Source organism: Ovis aries, chromosome 2, assembly GCF_016772045.2.
Source record: "Ovis aries strain OAR_USU_Benz2616 breed Rambouillet chromosome 2, ARS-UI_Ramb_v3.0, whole genome shotgun sequence".
Lineage (NCBI taxonomy): Eukaryota > Metazoa > Chordata > Mammalia > Artiodactyla > Bovidae > Ovis > Ovis aries.
In genome coordinates this window covers 202,167,327-202,187,506 of record NC_056055.1, presented here as the reverse complement: position 1 = coordinate 202,187,506, position 20,180 = coordinate 202,167,327, and the positions used below count along the sequence as shown (strand labels likewise).

Genomic DNA, 20,180 nt, shown 5'->3' with positions numbered 1-20,180 from the left:
TATTTGTTGTATGTATTTGTAGTCTAAATGCTATTGTACTATCACTTAAATTTTTTTTATTTTATTTTTTAATTGAAGTGTAGCTGATTTACAGTTGTTAGTTTGAGGTATATGACAAAGCGATTGTGTTTTATATATTTATAGTGTATATATAATATATATACGTATAATATTGAAGATTCTTAACTTTTATATTCAGCAAGATATCATGGAAATCTATCTATCTAGTTCATTCCCTGTAACTGCTGTATAGTTATCATAATATGCATATATCACATTTTTTTCTATTCTATTTATAGACATTCAGGTTGTTTCTCATTTTTTCCAATACAAATAATGTAGCAGTGAACATTCTTGAATATACTTTCCTGTATACAAATGTAAGGATTTCTTTAGAGCAAAAAAGAAAGAAAGAAGAATGTAATCTTTAGGTACAAATGTTTCAAAATATTTTCATAGATTAATTTTTATATGAAAATCAAGTGCTTATTCTGACCTTGTTTCCATTAGTACATAACAAGTTTTTTTCTTTGCATTTTATTTTTTACTGCCATGCCAAAGGTAAATTGACAGCTCAGAGACACAAGTGAAATGATGTTCTTTTAGCAAGTACTATTCATTTTGAATTACAGACACTGTTGTCAGCATAGCATTATTTGTAAGCTTATTTGTCCTTTAGAAAGGAAATGCGATAGGGTAAACAGTAGCATCCAGTGACATGCAGCAGAGTTTTGCACTCCCCGCCCCCAACCTGGCTAAATTGTTTTCTGCTCTCTCAAGAAAGAACAGGCCACAGAATGTGTCAGTAGAAATGCAGTTTAGGAATTGCACTTGATCTTGTTTTTCAGCATAATGTTTCTGTTCTTTCATCATAAAGATCAGCTGCATTTTATTTTTTTCCAGTCCCTTAGAATAACATCCAGTTCTAGTCAGCATGTTTAATGTACTTCTCAATGATGTTCTAGCACAATAAATTTTCGTATCTCGTGCATGTGTACATATGGTAAAAATTTCTTCACGTTCTAGCCATGTGGGGGAGGAATATTGTGGTTGCTTTGTTAATGCAGTGTTTGTGTTGGAGTGGTTACGGCCCCGCGCTTTAACTCTCAGCGCTGGGCATAATGAGATGGCTTTGATGGTGGCGTAAGAGTCTGGTGGGATGGTCACAGCTTCACACTTCAAAGCCGAGCATATGGGGCGAATACTGGGTAGCTTTGTGCTCTTTGGGGATGGTTAGGAGACAATTCTTAACAGCTCTGTTTAATGAAGACATTGGAAAAGAAACACTCCATCTTTAAAATAATTTTGAATTGCAAAGAGAGAAATTACCACTACCCCCCTTCCATAGACTAAACTAAGAATAATTTTTCCTAGTCTGCACTTAATTAGAGAGAGTGAAGCATCACAACTACACTGTATTTTCAAATGTCTTCTTTTTCAAAGTAGTGTAGCAAGATTAATCGGCCAGTTTTATTTTAGGTATGTGTATGGATTTAGGCAAAAACTTTTAGGGCTATCTGTTTTACCATCTGAGAGATTTTTATGGCTTCTGGTAGAGAATCTTTTTTTTTTTTCCTTCTCATTAAAAAATACATAAATAAAAAAATCAACTAAACAAGAAACTTGGCTATATTAAGATAGCTATACTAAAACTAGAGGATGCTTATAAGATTTCAAGTCTAGCACTCAGTTTAATTTTTAGATTCTGTGCTTTTTTTCCCTCTGCTTTTTATTGAGTATGAGGTGATGGGGTTGAAAAATACACTTTTTGATGGGTATGTCCTGATGAGAATGTGTCAGTAGGCTTTTTTGAGTATCATTAGAGTTCTGGTTTAAAAATAATAATAATAAGCCTTACTTTCAGACTGTGAGCTGAGGAAATAGAATTTATCTATTCCTAGTGGAAAGGGAATGACAGGCTTGAGGTTTTTCCTAGCTGTGCATTTTGACTGCTATCAAAAATGTAACAAAACCAAGCATATCAGTTATGTTCTTTGAGCTTCTGAAATGCAGTTTCTGTTTAACAGTTAAACTTTAACTCCATTTACATCAGTAGTCCTGAAATTCTCCTGAAAGAAACAAAAGCAGAAAGAGAAAGAATGATGTCAGATATTTCTGTAGACATGAAGTATATGTTAGTGTAAGGCAGGTGAATACGTTTAATAAAATGGATTCTTAAATACTGTCTTAAATATTGTACATTCTCAATAAAATACTACATTTCAGCCATAGTTAAATCCGTTACAGGCTTAGAAATAAACATTTGTGTTAGGGATATGAAGCTCCTGTCTCGTGCTGGTCCTCCTTTTGCAAAGAGGAATAACCAAACTAATAATAATAGAAGTCTCTAGAGGTAAGGCTAGAGGTAAGTCTCTAGAGGTAAGGCTGTAAATGACAGTTATACATGTGTACAAATGACTAAAAATCATTTTCAAGTACAGAAGATCAGCTAACCATAAAGGTTGCATTATGTTTTCAAATACTGTCATTAAATCAGCCTTTTTAGAATATGACTAGTGAAAATGGAAAGATCAGAAAATACAAATAATAGTGGTAGGAAAAAGTTGACAAGAATGGCAAAGAAACTACAATTTAGGAAGCTGCAGTTTTGCTCTATCTGTTTCAAGCCAGCAGGATGACATCATACTCTGTTGGCACAAGGTGATTCAGATGTTTTTCCTCTCTGACGTTACTGACTGTCTCAGGTAGCCCACAACTGCAGGTGGCTCTGACAGCTGGGGGCTGGAAGACAGCTCGTAAAACATGATGCAGATGATGGAAAACTGATCACATACATGGTTTCTCACTAGGGATACATCGGGTGCCTGCTGGTCTTAAACCCTGTTCTCATTTTGTTAGCATAGCGACCCCTTACTCTCACGTGTAGGTTTGGAATGGATGCTGCTATTTCAGGTTTGTAGCGTCCAACATCTGCAAAGTGCTTAGAAACCAAATTCAATTCATTCAACTTAACAAATGTTGATTGTTTAGGGAGTTTGAAACCTAGATAGAGGAAAAAAGTCCACGATTAACTATATAATACAAGTAGATTAGATTTGATGTTCTATCGATAACTACATGTATTCTCCAGGCAAGAATATTGCTGTGGGTTGCCATTTCCTTCTCCAGGGGATCTTCCCAACCCAAGGATCAAATCCAGGTCTCCTGCAGTGCAGGATTTTTTTTTTTTTTTTTTTTTTTTTACCGTGTGAGCAACCAGGAAGCCCACTATATGAACATGAGAGGGAGAAATGAAATCAGTGGAGGACGGGGGGAGTGCAATGACAAAGCAGGGATAAGTTCAGAAGTTCTGGTTTCTTGGGATTCATTGAAAACGTGGAAAGTCCCTGCTCTGGAAATGCCTGATTCCACTATTGGGGTAACACCCGATTTACAGGAAATGCACACAGAACTATTCCTTTAAACAATGCCACTTACCTAAAAACTGTGAGACTTGAGCTTGAAGATTCAATAATTTTATCTTCTTTAACAGGCCTGTTTGTTTGCATGATGTGAGCATTTGTAATTAGTACAGAGGATAATTTTTACATAGACTAATTGTGAAAATAAAATGATAAAATTAAAACCCTTTTTTAAAATGCAGTTCATATAACAAGTAAAATGCCTTGCTAGCAAGTATTCTTCTGACCAAATTTGAGACATTTCTCTAAAATTCAGGCAATCTAATTTACTCTTCAGTGACATTACAAATGCTTAACCTTCCATGGGCCTTTGGATTAGTCTTTAGAAACATAAAAGTTACTTCCTTGAGTATGAAGAGTATAGTGTACTATTTCTAGTGCTAAATATTATTTTGGCCTTGGTTGTCTTTCATTGCATGAGAATAATAAAATGTCTTATTCATTATTAGAATTATAAGAATATAAATTAAGAATTTATAAGAATAACATTTCATTATAAGAATAAAAATTGTTTAATTCTTTTCATCATGAATTTAGAAGAGATAATGGCAAAGGAGTGCTGTTTAAATATGTGAGAATTTTGAGTACGTAGGGACATACCGATCCAGGAAGGTATTCGGAATTTTCAGAATTCAGAACAGTGGGATAGGCTTGCAGAGGGGAAAGGAAGCACCCCCCATTGTGTTCAGTCATGCTTTTCTTAGTTGATCTAATCTTAATCTCTCTATCCATTCTGTGGGATAGCTTCTTTTCTTTCTTGTTTCTTTCCTACCTTTATTTTTTTTCCTTTCCTCTCTTTTTATCTCCCTCTTTTTTCTTTTAGTTTTATTAAAGGTGTTTTAAAGCAGGTTTCAGAAGTCATATTTTCACCCTGTCTTATTTAAAATATCTAAGCAATGTGAACATATTTTTATATCGCTACAATGCCATTATCACATCCATCAAAATGATCATTTTTTTTGATCCCTACTGTCCACTATGTAATCCAAGCAAATGTCTTTCTGTGATTGGCTTGTCTGAATCTGGATCTATACATGATTCACGTATAGAGGTGATTGTTGTATCCCTGTCTCTTTTGATATAATCCAGTTCCCTGCACGTGCCCCGCCCTCCCCCCTCCCCCCCCCCCCCCCCCCCCCGCCGCCCCCGACCATTTTCCTTCTGATTCACTGGTTTCAGAAACTGGGTCAGTTGTCCTATGGAATTCCCACATTCTGGATCTGTTTGCTCCCTGGTGGTGTCATGTAATTTGTATCTTTATCCCTGTTTTTTCCTACAAACTTTAGGTTAGCCCCAGAGGTTTGATTGGCTTGAAGGGTTTTTTGTTTTTGTTTTTTGGCAAAAGTTCTTCAGAGGTAGGCTGTGAGCTTTGTATGTATACTATGAGGAAGCCATAGTGTCTGATTATCTCACATCTAGTGATGTAAAGATGAACTACCTTTGTTTGTAATTGACTTTTCAGGAGGGTTTCATACATTGATGATCTTTGCCCTGAAACAGTTGTTTTCTTAGGAGATCCAAAATAGTGATCTTCTAATGCTTTCTTCCACATTTATTAGTTAAGAGTTTCTTTCTAAGTTAAAAATCTTTCCCTCATCAGTTCAGGCTATCTTGCTACACTGAAATACAGTTTATATAAGAAAGGGAAGGTAAATGCTTATTTTTATTCCTTTTAATCACCAGATTTCTAGATAAGGATTTGGTGCGTTAGAGGAAGATTTTTTTTTTTTTTTTCGTCTTATAGATAGAGAACTTGAAGCTCAGAGGTGGCAAAAAAAAAAAAAATTGCTCAGGATCTCAAACAGCTATTAAGGAACAGAAATGGTATTCAAACCAGTATCTTCTGGCCTCAAAAGCTTGTGCTATTTCTACTATGTACCCCTGCCCTCAACCCTGTCAACTGCTACTGCAACTGCCTTTGTCCCTTGCTTTCCTCTTCAGGAACCAGCTTCAAGACTCCTCCTTTACAGCACCGTGGGCTTTGTACGCTTATATAGTACTCCAGAGCTGTAGCTCCAAATGGAGGTGCTGGCCTGTCTAGGTCAGGAGCTGGGCCAAGCCAGGGGACAGGTCACATTGTCTCTACTTAGGAGAGGTTTTCCCATCACAGTTTGTGCTTTAGGCTCCTGCAGCAGCCAAAGTGTGAGTCACTGTAAGTTACGGTTGGACCAAATATCAGTGATGGGTATACTTTGGAGAGTCCTCAGATGTTAAGATGTCTTAACTAGCTCTTCTAAACCACTTTCCCTTTCTTCTGCCACCCTAGCTCTCTGCCATTCCAGATTTGAGGGGAGTATTTAGGTAACTGCCTAAAGGTCATCCTGTAATTCCTAAAGCTCTGTTGACTGTTTGTGTCCCTGGCATCTGGCCCCAACCACCTCCCAGAAACCTGTGGTCCATTAGTGTCTTAAAGTAGTGTTAAAGAAGCAGAGATCACTTAGTAAATTTGGGAGATTTTCTTGGCTTTGTGGTGGCAACAATATCATGGGTTTCTAATGCTGCCATCTCTACTTGACCCAGAGGAAGAAAGAACATTTCCCTAGATTTTGTATGACCCAGAGGTACAAAATCTTTTTTTTAATGTCCTCTACATTTCACCCCTCCCAATCAACATGGCAGTCTACATTATAAAGAAGCAAATACCAGACTTCAGAATTGCAGTTTGAGGTTTCCTATGCTTATTGTGGCTAAAGGCTCCATCTCAGCCTTGGATGTCCCGTGATGCACCTCTAAATCAAGGAGGCCCACACTCTTGCCGTCCCAGGCCAGCACCCAAACTTCCTAAATACCTACAATAAAATACCTAAAATAAAACATCAGGAAAATAAATTATGTTATCTCTATCCTTGCTTACCGGGGACTATACTTAGTGACATGAAAACAGCAGTTCCCTGAAGCAGTTCTCTAGAAAAAAACAGGAAAGCAATTCTGTAATCTGCCTTGAGAAGATAAGGTCAGAGATAGAATCTAGATATAAAAGTGGAAGAAGAAGGTGAAAAAGCATTGATATTCAGAGTAGCCTCCATAAAATTGTATTTAGATGCTAGGCTTCTTACAGAATATCTGTCCCAGTGCTGCTGTCCAGAAGAACTTTCTGTGATGACGGCAATGTTCTGTATCTATGCTGTCCGATAGGGAGACCACGTGTGGTTACTGAGCGCTTGAAATGTGGCTACTGCAACTAAAACCACTTACTGCATTTTAATTAATTAAAATTAAAATTTAATGGCACGTGTAGCTAGGAGTTGCTATATTGGACAGTGCAGATCTGGCCCTTGTATTCTTAAATTTTTCTTTCTCCTAACAGTGTACACATTTTGGAGCTGTTATAAAATTGTTCAAAAATTGAAGGTACTGATTTCATTCATCTTGGTGATAAGTTTTCCCTATGGAATTAGATTTGTAATGGCTTAGAAATTCTAGCCTCCTTTAAAGTGTAACGTGTTGCTCAGTGGTTTTCCACTCTTTGCAACCCCATGGACTGTAGCACACCAGGCCCCTCTGTCCATGGAATTCTCCAGGCAAGGATACTGGAGAGGGTTGCCATTTCCTTCTCTAGGGGATCTTCCTTTGCCCTTTTCCAGGGGATCTTCCTGACCCAGGGAGTGAACCCAGGTCTCCCGCATTGCAGGCAGGTTCTTTACCATCTGAGCCACCAGGGAAGCCTTGTACATAAATTTTATTATGAGACTAACCAAGGAAAAGTTAATTATGCTCAAACTTTGAGTTTGAAAATTTGTGGGAATTATATACCCTTTAGTCGTGATGATTATAACAGTGATGGGAAGGCACTTAATGCGACTAAACTGTACACTTAGAGATGGTTAAAATGGTAAATTTTGTGTTAAGCGTATTTTACCACAATAAGAAAATTCTGTGTTTTGTTTCTTTCAGCAGTACTGACTTTAATTTAGTCTTGTTAAAATTTCCTGCTGCCCATAGGCCTCGCTGAGAATCTGATCCGCAGTGTTCCTGGCTGCAGTGTGTTTCTCTTTGGTGAGGCCGATCTGCCTGAGAAGCGCCCCCTTGTCCAGAGAAGGAAGCAGCTGGGCTGGTTCACAAGGAGGGATTTCAGCTCTCTTACACCTGACCTGGGACCTGCACCTGCCAGAAGATGTGGTTTGACAGGTTCGCAGTGTGGATTTTTTTTCTGCTTTGGTTTTTAAACTTGAGAATCCTGACGTTGCCTTCATTTGGTCTCTCCCACATAATGCAGGAGGGTTGCAGCTGGAGCTTTCTTGATTTGCTTGAAGGTCTCCTCTCAGCTCTTTCTACTCGCGCCTCCATGAGCCGCTCAGGGAGGCTGGAAGCCCTCATCAGATACTTGATAAGAGCCCCTAAGAGGGATGTTCAGGATAGACAATGAGCCCTGTTCATCAGTGGCTGCACTGATGATGAGAATGGTTATCACTGGGATGATGGGTCCTGTTGGCCAGGCATGAGGTTGTATCTGGAGACACCTGGCGGCTCAGGATCTGGGTGTAGCTTACTTTTAGCTGGTGAGAAAGGCTTTCAGTACTTAAACATTCAGAGTGTCCAGGCTGATGCTTACACCTGACAGCCGGTGGTGGAGGCACCCTGGAGAGAGGCTTTTCTACACTGCGGGCTCTAGAACAGAGAGAATAAACACAGGGAGCAGTATTCTCCCTTGCCCTGGATCTCATCCACTGTTGTCTCTCTCTGCCTCTCCTGCCCACACCTTGCTTAGAGCATATCTTCAGAAAAGGCAGTGGCATCCTGTCAGAAACTCCATCCCCATTTGCTGCACTTCACCATCCCAGGTCCATTTATTTGAGTCTTGATTTTTTTATCCTCTAATGGCTCAGATGGTAAAACGTCTGACTACAATGTGGGAGACCTGGGTTCGAGCCCTGGATTGGCAAGATACCCTGGAGAAGGAAATGGCAATCCACTCCAGTACTATTGCCTGGAAAATCCCATGGACAGAGGAGCCTGGTAGGCTATAGTCTATAGGGTTGCAAAGAGTCGGACACGACTGAGTGACTTCACTTTCAATATCTTAAGTTAAACCATGTTAGGTCACATTTTGGTAGTTAATATCTTAGCTGTTACTAAAATACTAGGTCCCAAGAAGCAAGAGGTGGGCAACCATAAGAAACACATTTCCTCAAGGCACAATTACACATAGGCTTTTGGTTACTAATCCCTGGTGCAGAATTCTGCTCTCAAACCAATGACATCTATCATCAGCTAGAGCAGTACAATGAAAAGAGTACAGGCTTTGAAAGTGAAAGTCGCTCAGTTGTGTCTCACTCTTTGTGACCACCCCGTGGACTGCAGCACACCAGGTTTGTCTGTCTTTGGAATTCTCCAGGCAAGAATACTAGTTGCCATTTCCTTGTCTAGGGGATCTTCCTGACTCAGAGATCGAACCAGGGTCTCCTGCATTACAGGCTGATTCTTTACCATCTGAGCCACCAGAGAAGCTCAGAGTGCAGGCTTTGAGGCTATGCTCAAATCCTGATCTTGCTCTTCATTGGCCATGTGACTTCAGAATGTTCTTTAGCTCAATAAGCCTCAGTTCCCATATCTTTAAAATGGCCATATTAATTATTTTTCCCTCATGAGACTGTAAAGTTGAAAGGATGGCTATTAAGTGCCAAATGTGGTACCAAGGGACCATTTTTTCCTTCCGTTTAGAGAAAAGATTTATTTAAAAAGTGATTATAAATGTGTTTTAGTCTTTACTTGTGGAAAAAAAGGAAGAAGCTGATTGCTCCCTGCCAGTTTGAACCTCACATATTTTCCCACGATTTGTCTCACAAATGGAGAAGTGTAAGTTTGTGACTAAGTCTTCAGAAAACTATTTCCTGGTTTCTAATTTGAGCCTCACTGAAGACCAAAAGGATTATTCCACAAACCTAGTCAGCACAGTGCCGAGTGACTGAGATTACAGTTAGAGGATGGGAATTAGAAGCAGGAATCCTAGTACTAGAGAACAGAAGAACGGGATTTAGTGTTGGATTAGACAGTCCCTGGGAAAACTTAAGTCTTATTTCTGCAGTGTTGTGGGGCTGAATGGGTTGGTGTTTGAGAAGAACTTTAACCTGCTCTAAAAAGCATATCTGAGTTAAAAACTAAATGTTCATGTTATCACTAATCATGTTCAGTCTTCTAAGAACAGACTCAGTTTGTAATTGTTTAAACCAAAGTGAACAGTGATCCCACCTAATGATTGTCTGATAATCTTACCTATTTTACATTGTTTGTTTGGAATGGACAACCCATTGGGGATTTTGATTCCTTTTCTGTTTTTTACTCCACATGGAGATCTGTGATTTACATGGAGAATTTCATTAACATCTGAAAATCCTAAGTTTACTTTAAAATGCCAAGATTGACACAGAAATGTTTAAAGATGGTATTGTAAAGGTAATATTTGACACTGCTAAAGATGTAGTTAGAGGCACTCATGCAACTAATGGTATAAATTAGTATCAATTGGTATAAACTTTTTGGAAGTGAGTTGGTGATGTGTATCAAAAGCTCTAAAAATATATGTAACTGCTTTGCAGAAATTCTAGTTCTAGATTTATCTTAAATAAATAGATTTATTCCTGAGGAAGCAATAAAAGGTACGGGTACTTATATAACAGTATATTTATCAAAGAACTATTTATAATAATAAATATATAAATAATATAAATGTTCAGAATTTGAGAGTGATTAAATAAACTATGGAATACCTTGATGAGAGACCATTATGCAAGTAATTAAGTGTGAAGGTTCGGAGGAATTTTTAGACAAGTGGAAAATACAGTACAATGTAGAGAGAATTTTTAGTTTATTAATTAATACAACAAATATTTATTAAGTACGTAAATGTGCCAGGCACTATTATCAATGGGAAAACAGAATTTATTTGCCTTCAAAGAATTTATATTCCAGTGGGGAAGGGATGAAGAGAGTGAAAAGAGAAACAATAAGTTACAAGCTTAATAAATAATTATATGATATGTTAGAAAATAAGTGGTGTTGTTTAATCACTAAATCATGTCCTACTCTTTTGTGACCCCATGGACTGTAAGCCTACCAGGTTCCTCTGTCTATGGAATTTTCCAGGCAAGAATACTGGAGTAGGTTGCCGTTTCCTTCTCCAGGGGATCTTCCCAATGCAGGGATCGAACCCATGTCTCCTGCGTTGGCAGGTGAGCCATGGGGGAAGCCCCTAGAAAATAAATGCTACAGCCAAAAAAAAAATAAAAAATCAGACAGGACAGTGGACATCACGTGCCTGGAATGGGAGTAAACTATGGAGGATAAACCAAAGCAGGCCTCGTTGTGAAGGCAGCATTGGAGTAAAGACTAGGAGAGAGGCAGTTGGCCGTGGGGAAATGTGGGCAGGAGACTCAGGCAGAAGGAACATCCAGGATCAAGGCCAAAGAATATAAAGCTGTATAGTGTGATTTCAATATCGTAAAATATATATGCACCTATTTATTTTATTTATCTTATATGTTTGTAAGGAAAGGAAATTCTTAAAGCTTCCAACTTATTTTCTAAACTGATCTTGTTATTTCTCTAAACTGATCTTGTTGTTATTTCCATCATCTTTCAAAAGGGCAGTTATTGAGGTTTGTCAGGTCTGTAGAAGCTGGATTTCAGTGCCTTCATTCATACTGCTGACAAAAGAGTCAAATAAAAAAGGAAAAGCGGCACAACTTTTCTCCCATGTCTTTTTTGCTAATATCTCCTTTCAAGTGGTAGACTCTTTAGTTTGTACAAAAGACATGAAAATTATAAGTTGCCAAGTTTAGGTAGACCATTACTCCTTGAGGGAGTAATAGGCCCAAAGCAGATTATAATAGAAAATTAAAATGTTTCAGAGAGGAACATAGAGTATAGATAAATGGTTTCATGAACAAGATTGTAATTTGAGTTTAAATCACATGATCAACTGAAATCTTAGGTCACCTTACTTGCCCAAATTATCTGTTAAGAAACTCATATGTAAGAAGGAGTAAAATGGTTTCATTTTTAAAAGTAATATCTATTACAGTAGAATTTCTAGCACGTCTGTCACTAGGGTAGAAATATTATTCATCTAATTTTTCAACAAGCTTAGTTCTCAACCATAGCAATTTCTGTCCTTATTTTTAAATTTAATGGCTTTATATATTTTTCTAACATTCTTTATTTACATCAGTGTTTCTCAACATAATTTTCCACTCCTCCCATCAAAACAGAAAAGCTTCAACACATTGTTGCTATGTTTATTTCTTTTCCTAAAAAATTTAAATAGAAATGATTGGTGTTATGAACTGAACACTTAAAGTTAACTTTCCAATGACAAATTAATCTATACAGTACCCGAAAGGAAGCAGAATCTATAAGGGAACAGGTTTCTGTTTTGAAGTTCCTTGAGAATATTATAAACAGAAGAGAAAAAAGTGAGCTCAGAAATGATTAACACCCAGAGTCAGTGCCAAACACACAAAATCTTTTAAACCAAATTCCTTTTAAAAGTTTGTAGTTGGCCAGCTCATGAGGAACATAAATAAGGACAAAGCAGTAATAGTTGATACTTTTAGATCTATAAATAAATACTTTATACATATATATTTTAAAACCCTAAACATTTATGGGATAATTTAAACTGCTGGCTGATATATTGTATGACTGGCCTGCATATATGCATCATTGTTTAAAAATGAAGGACAATTATTTGAACTGTAGTTTCACATGATGCCGTAAGAATCATAGATGGAGGTAACTGGCACATCTTGGAATCAGGGACTTCTGTTTAGTTGTTTCAGTGGGTTACTGAGAGCTGCCCCTGCTTACTTCTTTCTCTCTGTAAATGAGAAGCTGCAGCATCAGGCACTTTTCTTGACATTGAATAATGCCATTTACTGCATACCCCAAATTTTACCTAGTCTTTGAAAAATAATTTCTAGCCTTAGAATGAGTCCTGTTTTCAGGAGCCTATATCTGTAATTTTCTATGTTTGCTTGTAAATCTATTTGGGATGATGGAAGATGAAAGTCTCAATGTGTAATTAAGTATGTCACCTGTAATTGAAACATGAAGGACTATGTCTCTGCATGAGCTAGTGAGAGGTACTTTTCTGTAGAAAACCTGGGAGCAGGGAAGTCACTTGAGGTTGCTTTCACCTGGGCTGGCTTCATTCCATGATGATGTTAACATGTATCCCTGTGATTTCGTCTCTGAATTGCTGTTACTCTGAAAGATTCAGAGTTGAGAAATTGAGGCTTACGGTTCCTCACAGAGTGGAAAAATGTCATAGCTATTTTGCAGAAAGACAGCTGAGCAGAGGCAGTGTCCCTGAAGAAGTGGAGCTTGAACTCAGACCCCTGGGGAGCCATTCCCAGCCCTGTGCCGCACAGTGTCACTTAGCTTTCTCTTCTGTGGATTTGGCCACATGCACAAGAGTCCTGCGTTCTTCCCGCCATGGGAGTATCGGACTTAGCAATTATGTTTGAGTTTTATGGCTTTAGTCATCAAATGTCCTGTTTCAGCTGTGGTTTCTCTTTAATACATGTTCGAAAAAATGTAAAATACCAATATGTAATGATGACTAATTGCTTTCAGTGTAATAACAGCTGTTTATATTTTTGAACCTGAGTTCCAAGTCTGTCGTCTTGCTCTGTTTGTTACTCTGAAGCAAGGCCCACAGTTAGGCTAGGTTTTATCTTTGTTTAACCTTCATGTTCGTACACCCAGTAACCTGCATGGTTACTGGCACTCAGCAGCCTTCAATAAAAACATATTTAATAAGAGAGCCACACATTAGTTCATGAGAATCTCTGTATTTATTCAAACTGTAATGCAATCCATAAATTTGAAATTCTCTCTTCAGACATAAAAATGCCAAATACTCCAAAATACTACCTCGGTTCGCTCCTCACGCATCTTTTAAAGCTAAGCCATCAAAGAGGAGCTTAATATAATAACAAGAATTTTTAAATACATCCCTTAGCAAACTTGTGACCCTCTAAAACAAAATCTTTTCTATTGGAGGAAAATATTGAAAATCTTTTCACCATTAATTGATTGAAAGTGATGGTGCCTGGAACAATTTTTGAGAATAATTTTGATCTAAAGGGAAAAAAAAAGGTTTTTTTCTGAGTGCTGCTTTTCCATTTTTTCTAATGGGCTCTTCACTATTGTTTTGTCTGAATGCAGTTTTTTATTTGTGTTATTCCAGACGTGGTCCTACCACAAGCATCTTTAAACCAGACATTAATAGCATAGTTCACAGTCATTACTGCCAGTGCTCAAACACAAATATTGCATTTGTGTTTGTAAAAACTACACATCAGATGTTAATTAAGTGCATTTGTTTTTTTTATGCTTAAACAATCTGGCATAAAGAGTTTACATCTATATCAGTTCACCATAAGGTCTCTAGAATATCTGAATCACCAGCCGTACAGTATATGATAAATACAGTGTTTCCACACAGGAAAATAACAGAATTGTCAGGAAAACATCAGGCCTGTTATATTTCCCTGTGAAATAATAGCAACTGAATCTCAGTTTCTTTTTGATAAAAAAAAGTATTTAACTAGGAGTAAACACCAATATTTAGAATGATAAATTTTTCATTAAAGAACACATGGAAAGTGAAATCATACCAAAGATTTTTTTCCTTGTTTTTAGCTTGCTTCAGGGCGTTGTGACAGTTGCTTTGGAATAAAATTGGAATTTCAGCTTTGCAGTGAGATTCATGCTGCCGCCAGAGCAGCCGAGTGCCAATCTGCGGGAGGCAGGAGCCGAGCGAAACCGCAAACTGAGAAACAAACTTTCACATCAGGTTTCTAATTTTAGAGCAAAAAATGGAATTACTTTAATTATATGACATTTAACTAGAAATACGATTTGCTGGGATTAATTGCCTCCCTTATTTAAAAAATTTTTACTAAGTTTAAATTAGCATAAAAAGTCAAATTCAGCATCTTAAATAAGGCCAGTGGGACTGCTGGATTGAAATGCAGAATTTGATTGATTAGAATTGGATCACCATATTGGTGTTGGACTTGGGAAGGATTAAATGGAAGAACTAGAAACGTGTGCATTTGGGCAGAAAACAGTTTCTCTCTTTTTCCTTCTTTCTTTCTTTTCTTCCTTCCTTTCTTCTTGTCTTTTTTTTCTTCCTTTCTTTCTTTTTCCTAAGGCAGAAATGGATCATGGCCTTATAACCCCTCAGGGTGAAAACTACTACCTGCTTAGACCAGAAACTTATCAACTTCATTGACTTGTCTCTGTTTATTCACTGCTAGAATAAGATATAGTGGTAATACAAAATCAATTATTGTATAGCTAAAGCTTAATAGAAGAATTTAAAATACACGTAACAAGGACATATACCAGAAAGTATCATTCTGTATATAAGTGATTACTCTTACTTTATTCAAAAGAGAATATAAAAGTTACTTCTTATGTTTAATTTTATTTTTCTAAGAAATGATTAATTTTAAAGTATGCTTTTGAAGAAAGTTTTTAAGTAGAGTTTTATTTTAATTGATTAAGTCAGTGTTGGGACAAGTGAATTCTTTGTGACACTCTTGTGCTCTGGACTTAACATCTAAATTTCTTATACATTTAATAATTTATCTTAGGTTAACTGTTGTTTACGTTATCTTTTATCTTAGGTAATGAATTCATTTATTAGCAAGAATGATCAATTTTAGAAGCTCTGTGACAAAAGGGACAGTTATTGGGCACATGGGGATAAAAGGTGCCTTGCAATCTGCTAGAGGATTTAGAAGAAGTCCTGTCCCATGTATTTAGGGATCAAATGGTCCATGCTGCCATATTGTCAGGAGGCCCTGGATCCATATGAATGGACTTGCCTTGAAAGTGACTTGCTCCCCCAAGCTGATAAATTACATATGAATATCTGAACGTTGACTAGGCATATCAAAGTTCTGGAATAGCAGAGCACAATAAGCCCAATAGATACTTTGAACAGTACTTAGTATAAGCCCCTCCCCGATATGAAACTCCATATATGTATATTTATATATACACACACACATACTTTTCAGCCAAATCTGAGCATGATCTAGCTATTTGTTTGAATAGTAATAAAGGTGAGGCCACTTCTTGAGTCAGAATAGGGTATGTGTGTCAGATAGAGAAAATGGGATTGTTTGTAACACTACCTGTTCAGGGATAGAGGAGAGAGAAACTATGCTTGGATGCTTTCGATTAATGAATGACATTAGCAGTGACCAAAAAAAAAAAATTTCCAGTTGTACTCTGTGAAATGTTAAAACTGATATAATTCTCAAAGATATTTAGAGTAAGTGATTGGTGTATGAGGTTGAGAGAGATATGTATTGACTGTTAGGAAATTTAATTTTTATGAAATCAGCATTATGGAGAAATACTGTAATTTGATTCATTCCTGCAGAATTCCCAGTAGAAAGAGGCCCAGCCTCAGGAGTTGAAATGTTTCATTATGTACATGTGTGGGAAAAAGATGAAATGTGGTTTCCGTGTGCTGATTTTCTGTAAAGCGTCTATTAGTATGAGAGTACCCAGGCTAGGCAGCAAAGCCCCCAAACCACGGCTGTCAAGGGGAGAGTAAATTCAACAGGATCTCTCGTTGGATACTGACATCGTGAGCAATAAGTTTGAAAGTAGTAAGAAAAAGCAATGACAGTAAAATGATGTTGAAATAGTAGCTAAAAAATTGTCTTATGCTGAAGATGATGTCAGCCTTTTATCCCTCATCAATCCCTAGTCAACTTTGCCTTTAGAAATGTGAAGTTGCCCCAAAATGAGGAAACTGCAAACCTAAGCTTTTTATACCAATGCTAATTTAACCAAGTTGTCCATCTTATAATGTAAACTATAATTAGAGCAGGGATATTTATGTAATATGAGTTGCATCATCCCCAAGGCAGGGTAAAACATGCTCTAGAGTAACTGGGCTCTGGGATAGCAATGACAGTCCTAGTCCCTTGGGAAGCCAAGGATGGAAGAAAGAGATACCTCCAACTGGTTATACCAAGAAGGTATACATAGTGCCCCAAATCCTGCCCTGCCAAACCTACATCGTCATGAGACACAAGAGTCCCTTTGTCCTTCCCAATTCCAAGACTATTTGTCACTTTTTAGTGACCTCCTTTACTAGCCAAGACTGTCGAGGTTCATTCGAATCTGATCTTAACCTAGCTCAGTGATGTCTGTGTTTGCGGAGGAAGAGATGAGTTCAGAGTGTGATTTATTCCTGTCTCCCAGACCCACAGACCTGGCACTAAATTCCAGCCCCTGTGGAGATGGCCTTGGAAATGAATGGAAGGCCAATACATTTTACTGCTATTGATATTTAATTTTCAAACGTGCCTTTTGAAATATCTGTTGATATTTTCAAAACTCCGAGCTTTTCTTAACCATTCTAGAGTAAACATCCAGATACATTTAGAGTAGATAAAAATATCTACTTATAGCTCAAATAACTGTTGGTAAAAAAATATGTATGACCTTTAGGAAATTCTTGAGTTGATAATAAGGAGTATTTCTGTGTATTATTTTAAAATAAAATCAAGTAAAGTTAATAGAATATAATAGAATTGGGTAAAGAATAGAATCTTCAAGATGACGCTTTTACTTTGCTTGACTAATATGCTTTTCTAATGATTTAGGCATCGGCGCTAGCCCATACGTGATGAACTGCAATGTTACCATAGATTCTCAAGACTTGACTCTGGGAAAAGAAATCGCTAGTGCCATTCGGGGCTCGAATGTGAATGGACTGAAGGGCGTCCAAACAATGGCTTTTCCTCATGAAGGGAAAATTGAGATAGCTTGCAATGTAGAGAGTTTTGAAGATCAAGAAGTTACAGAAACCTCCGAAGGCTCTCAATACATGGCTTACAGTGTCCTTGGGGACCATTTTTATTATGTATCTCCTCATTACATAGAAGCTCAAGTGAAAAAATTGGCAAGTGATCGAGGAATTGGTACAATAGGGAGAGCATTAATTGGATTTACACCCCAAGAGTGCAAGAGCTGTGCTGAGTATGCAATAAAAGAAAGTATTGGGGAGTTCTGGAAGATACGGGAAGGTGTTTTCATGTGATCCAATCTAAGGTTTCGTTGAAATTGTAAGAAAAAAATATCAGCCATTGTGAACTTTTCTTATTGGCCTGTGAAGACAAGGAGAAGACCCAAGAGCTTGGTTCCATGTGTGAATTGGAAAACTAGAAGCCTTCTCTGTCCAACGACAGCAATAGGTATTTATAGATTGTAATTGCCTTATGATATTTCTAGTCATCACTGAAACTTTGTGAAATCTTCCTCTGTATCAAGTTCTTGCACTTGGGTGTGCTAGAAGCCCCCCTGAATGAACTGGATAAAATGGCCATAGTTACGGAATCATCTTTGATTATCATGAACTAAACTAAAAACAGACTCCATTTATTTGGTGTTCCTGAGCTCTTTATTCCAAAGTCCTGTATTCAACTCTCATTTTCTGAGTAATCATTTTTTTCTAATGTGTACTTTTAAAAATCAAGTACTAAGTAACTGAAAAATGGGGAGAATTATAAACTAAAATTATCAAATAAAAGACTAATCATGTTCTTTTGTTATTTCTTGTCTTGTTTAGGATGACCTACTGTTCATTCTGGAGATAATTCCAAAAGCCAGATTTGTCCAATTTTTTTATGTATATGTGGGGATGTGGAATAGCGGTGTTGGGCATGACTTCAAGGGATTATATTTATCCTTTTTGGAATTTAAATGTAAGTCTGAAGGTTTAGGGAATTTATTACTCTTGAGTGAAGTGAAGGGTATTGGTGGAAGAATTTTATTTGAAAGAAATCAAAATATGTTGCCTCTTTGTGAACTGAAAGAAGCCGCTTGCTAATTCTGGCAATTTTATGTAAATCCTTAGTGCTTATGTTTTTTAGTACAAGGTGTTTATCTATCCATAAAACACAATGAAATAAAATTTTTCATAGATTTTGTTTAGCAAATAAATTGTGGTTTTGGCTAATAAGAGCACATAATGTGAATTTGATTAATTAAAAATAAAAGAGGTTGAACTCAGTCTTTTTATAGGATCCAGTGCATGCATGCATTCTCAGTTGTGTCCAGTTCTTTGAGACCCAAGGGACTCTAGCCCACCACACACCTCTGTCCATGGGATTCTAGAAGCAATAATACTGGAGTGGGTTGCCATTTCCTCCTCCAGGGGATCTTCCTGACCCAGGGATCAAACCCAGGTGTCTTGTGTCTCCTGCATTGGCAGGCAAATTCTTTATCACTGAGCCACCTGGGAAGCCCGTAGACTCTGGTAATCTATCCAGTTTGTATATTGGCTGCACTAGGTCTTCAGCTGTGATCGGGGCTCTTCATTGCGGTGCACAGGCTTTCTCTAGTTGCAGCATGTGGGCTTCTCCTGTTGCAGCCCAGGGACTTAGTTCCCCAACTAGAGATCACAACTGCGTCCCCTGCGTTGGAAAGCAGATTCGAAAACAAGTGGACCACCAGGAGAGTCTGTATCCTAACACTTTTTTGACTTAATTTGACTCTTGACTGCAATTGCATTGATTTTGTTTCAGAATTATACTTTTTGGGTGTTTTCTTTTTGCTGTCAATATAAATACAACAAAGATGGAGTAATGATGAACCACGTGTGGTTTTCAGATGCAAGGAAGTTTAGTTGCTCTGGTGAAAAGAGCAGATGCTCTCCAGTTAGACCCAGTGGATCTGGGAGAGCTGCGAGGTAGTCATGCCTTGCTTTTCTCTTGCTTTGGCCGAGGCCATGTGGCCTAGTAGGACAAGCACTGGACAGCAGATTCTGGCTTGGGTTCTGGCCCTTGTTATCTTTCATGGAGCTATAGTTTCAGTTCATTTCAGTTCAGTTCAGTTCAGTCGCTCAGTTGTGTCTGACTCTTTGCGACCCCATGAATTGCAGCACACCAGGCCTCCCTGTCCATCACCATCTCCCGGAGTTCACTCAGACTCACGTCCATCGAGTCCGTGATGCCATCCAGCCATCTCATCCTCTGTCATCCCCTTCTCCTCCTGCCCCCAATCCCTCCCAGCATCAGAGTCTTTTCCAATGAGTCAAGTCTTCACATGAGGTGACCAAAGTACTGGAGTTTCAGCTTTAGCATCATTCCTTCCAAAGAAATCCCAGGGCTGATCTCCTTCAGAATGGACTGGTTGGATCTCCTTGCAGTCCAAGGGACTCTCAAGAGTCTACTCCAACACCACAGTTCAAAAGCATCAACTCTTCGGTGCCCAGCTTTCTTCACAGTCCAACTCTCACATCCATACATGACCACAGGAAAAACCATAGCCTTGACTAGATGGACCTTTGTTGGCAAAGTAATGTCTCTGCTTTTGAATATACTATCTAGGTTGGTCATAACTTTTCTTCCAAGGAGTAAGCATCTTTTAATTTCATGGCTGCAGTCACCATCTGTAGTGAGTTTGGAGCCCAAAAAAATAAAGTCTGACACTGTTTCCCCATCTATTTCCTATGAAGTGATGGGACCAGATGCCATGATCTTCATTTTCTGAATGTTGAGCTAGTAAAGTAATGCTCAAAATTCTCCAAGCCAGGCTTCAGTAATATGTGAACTGTGAACTCCCTGATGTTCAAGCTGGTTTTAGAAAAGACAGAGGAACCAGAGATCAAATTGCCAACATACGCTGGATCATCAAAAAAGCAAGAGAGTTCCAGAAAAACATCTATCTCTGCTTTATTGACTATGCCAAAGCCTTTGACTGTGTGGATCACAAGAAACTGTG

General features: G+C 37.9%; 1 protein-coding gene across 19 annotated transcripts in view; it reads left to right on the top strand.

The window, feature by feature from the left end:
• Positions 1-18,467, top strand: part of FTCDNL1 (formiminotransferase cyclodeaminase N-terminal like) — a 95,881-nt gene extending 77,414 nt beyond the window's left edge. For 15 of the 19 annotated variants that reach the window (XM_060410178.1, XM_060410172.1, XM_060410165.1 and 12 more), the window contains 3 exons: positions 7,365-7,550; positions 10,472-10,591; positions 17,060-18,467. In XM_060410178.1, coding sequence (XP_060266161.1) covers positions 7,365-7,550; positions 10,472-10,591; positions 17,060-17,496 — 743 coding nt within the window. In that variant the 3' untranslated portion in view covers positions 17,497-18,467. Of the gene's footprint in view, positions 1-7,336; positions 7,551-10,471; positions 10,592-17,059 lie in introns of those variants that run through there. The other 4 variants (XM_042244039.2, XM_042244041.2, XM_060410181.1 and 1 more) reach the window with 3 other exon arrangements.
• The last annotated feature ends 1,713 nt before the right edge of the window (positions 18,468-20,180 follow it).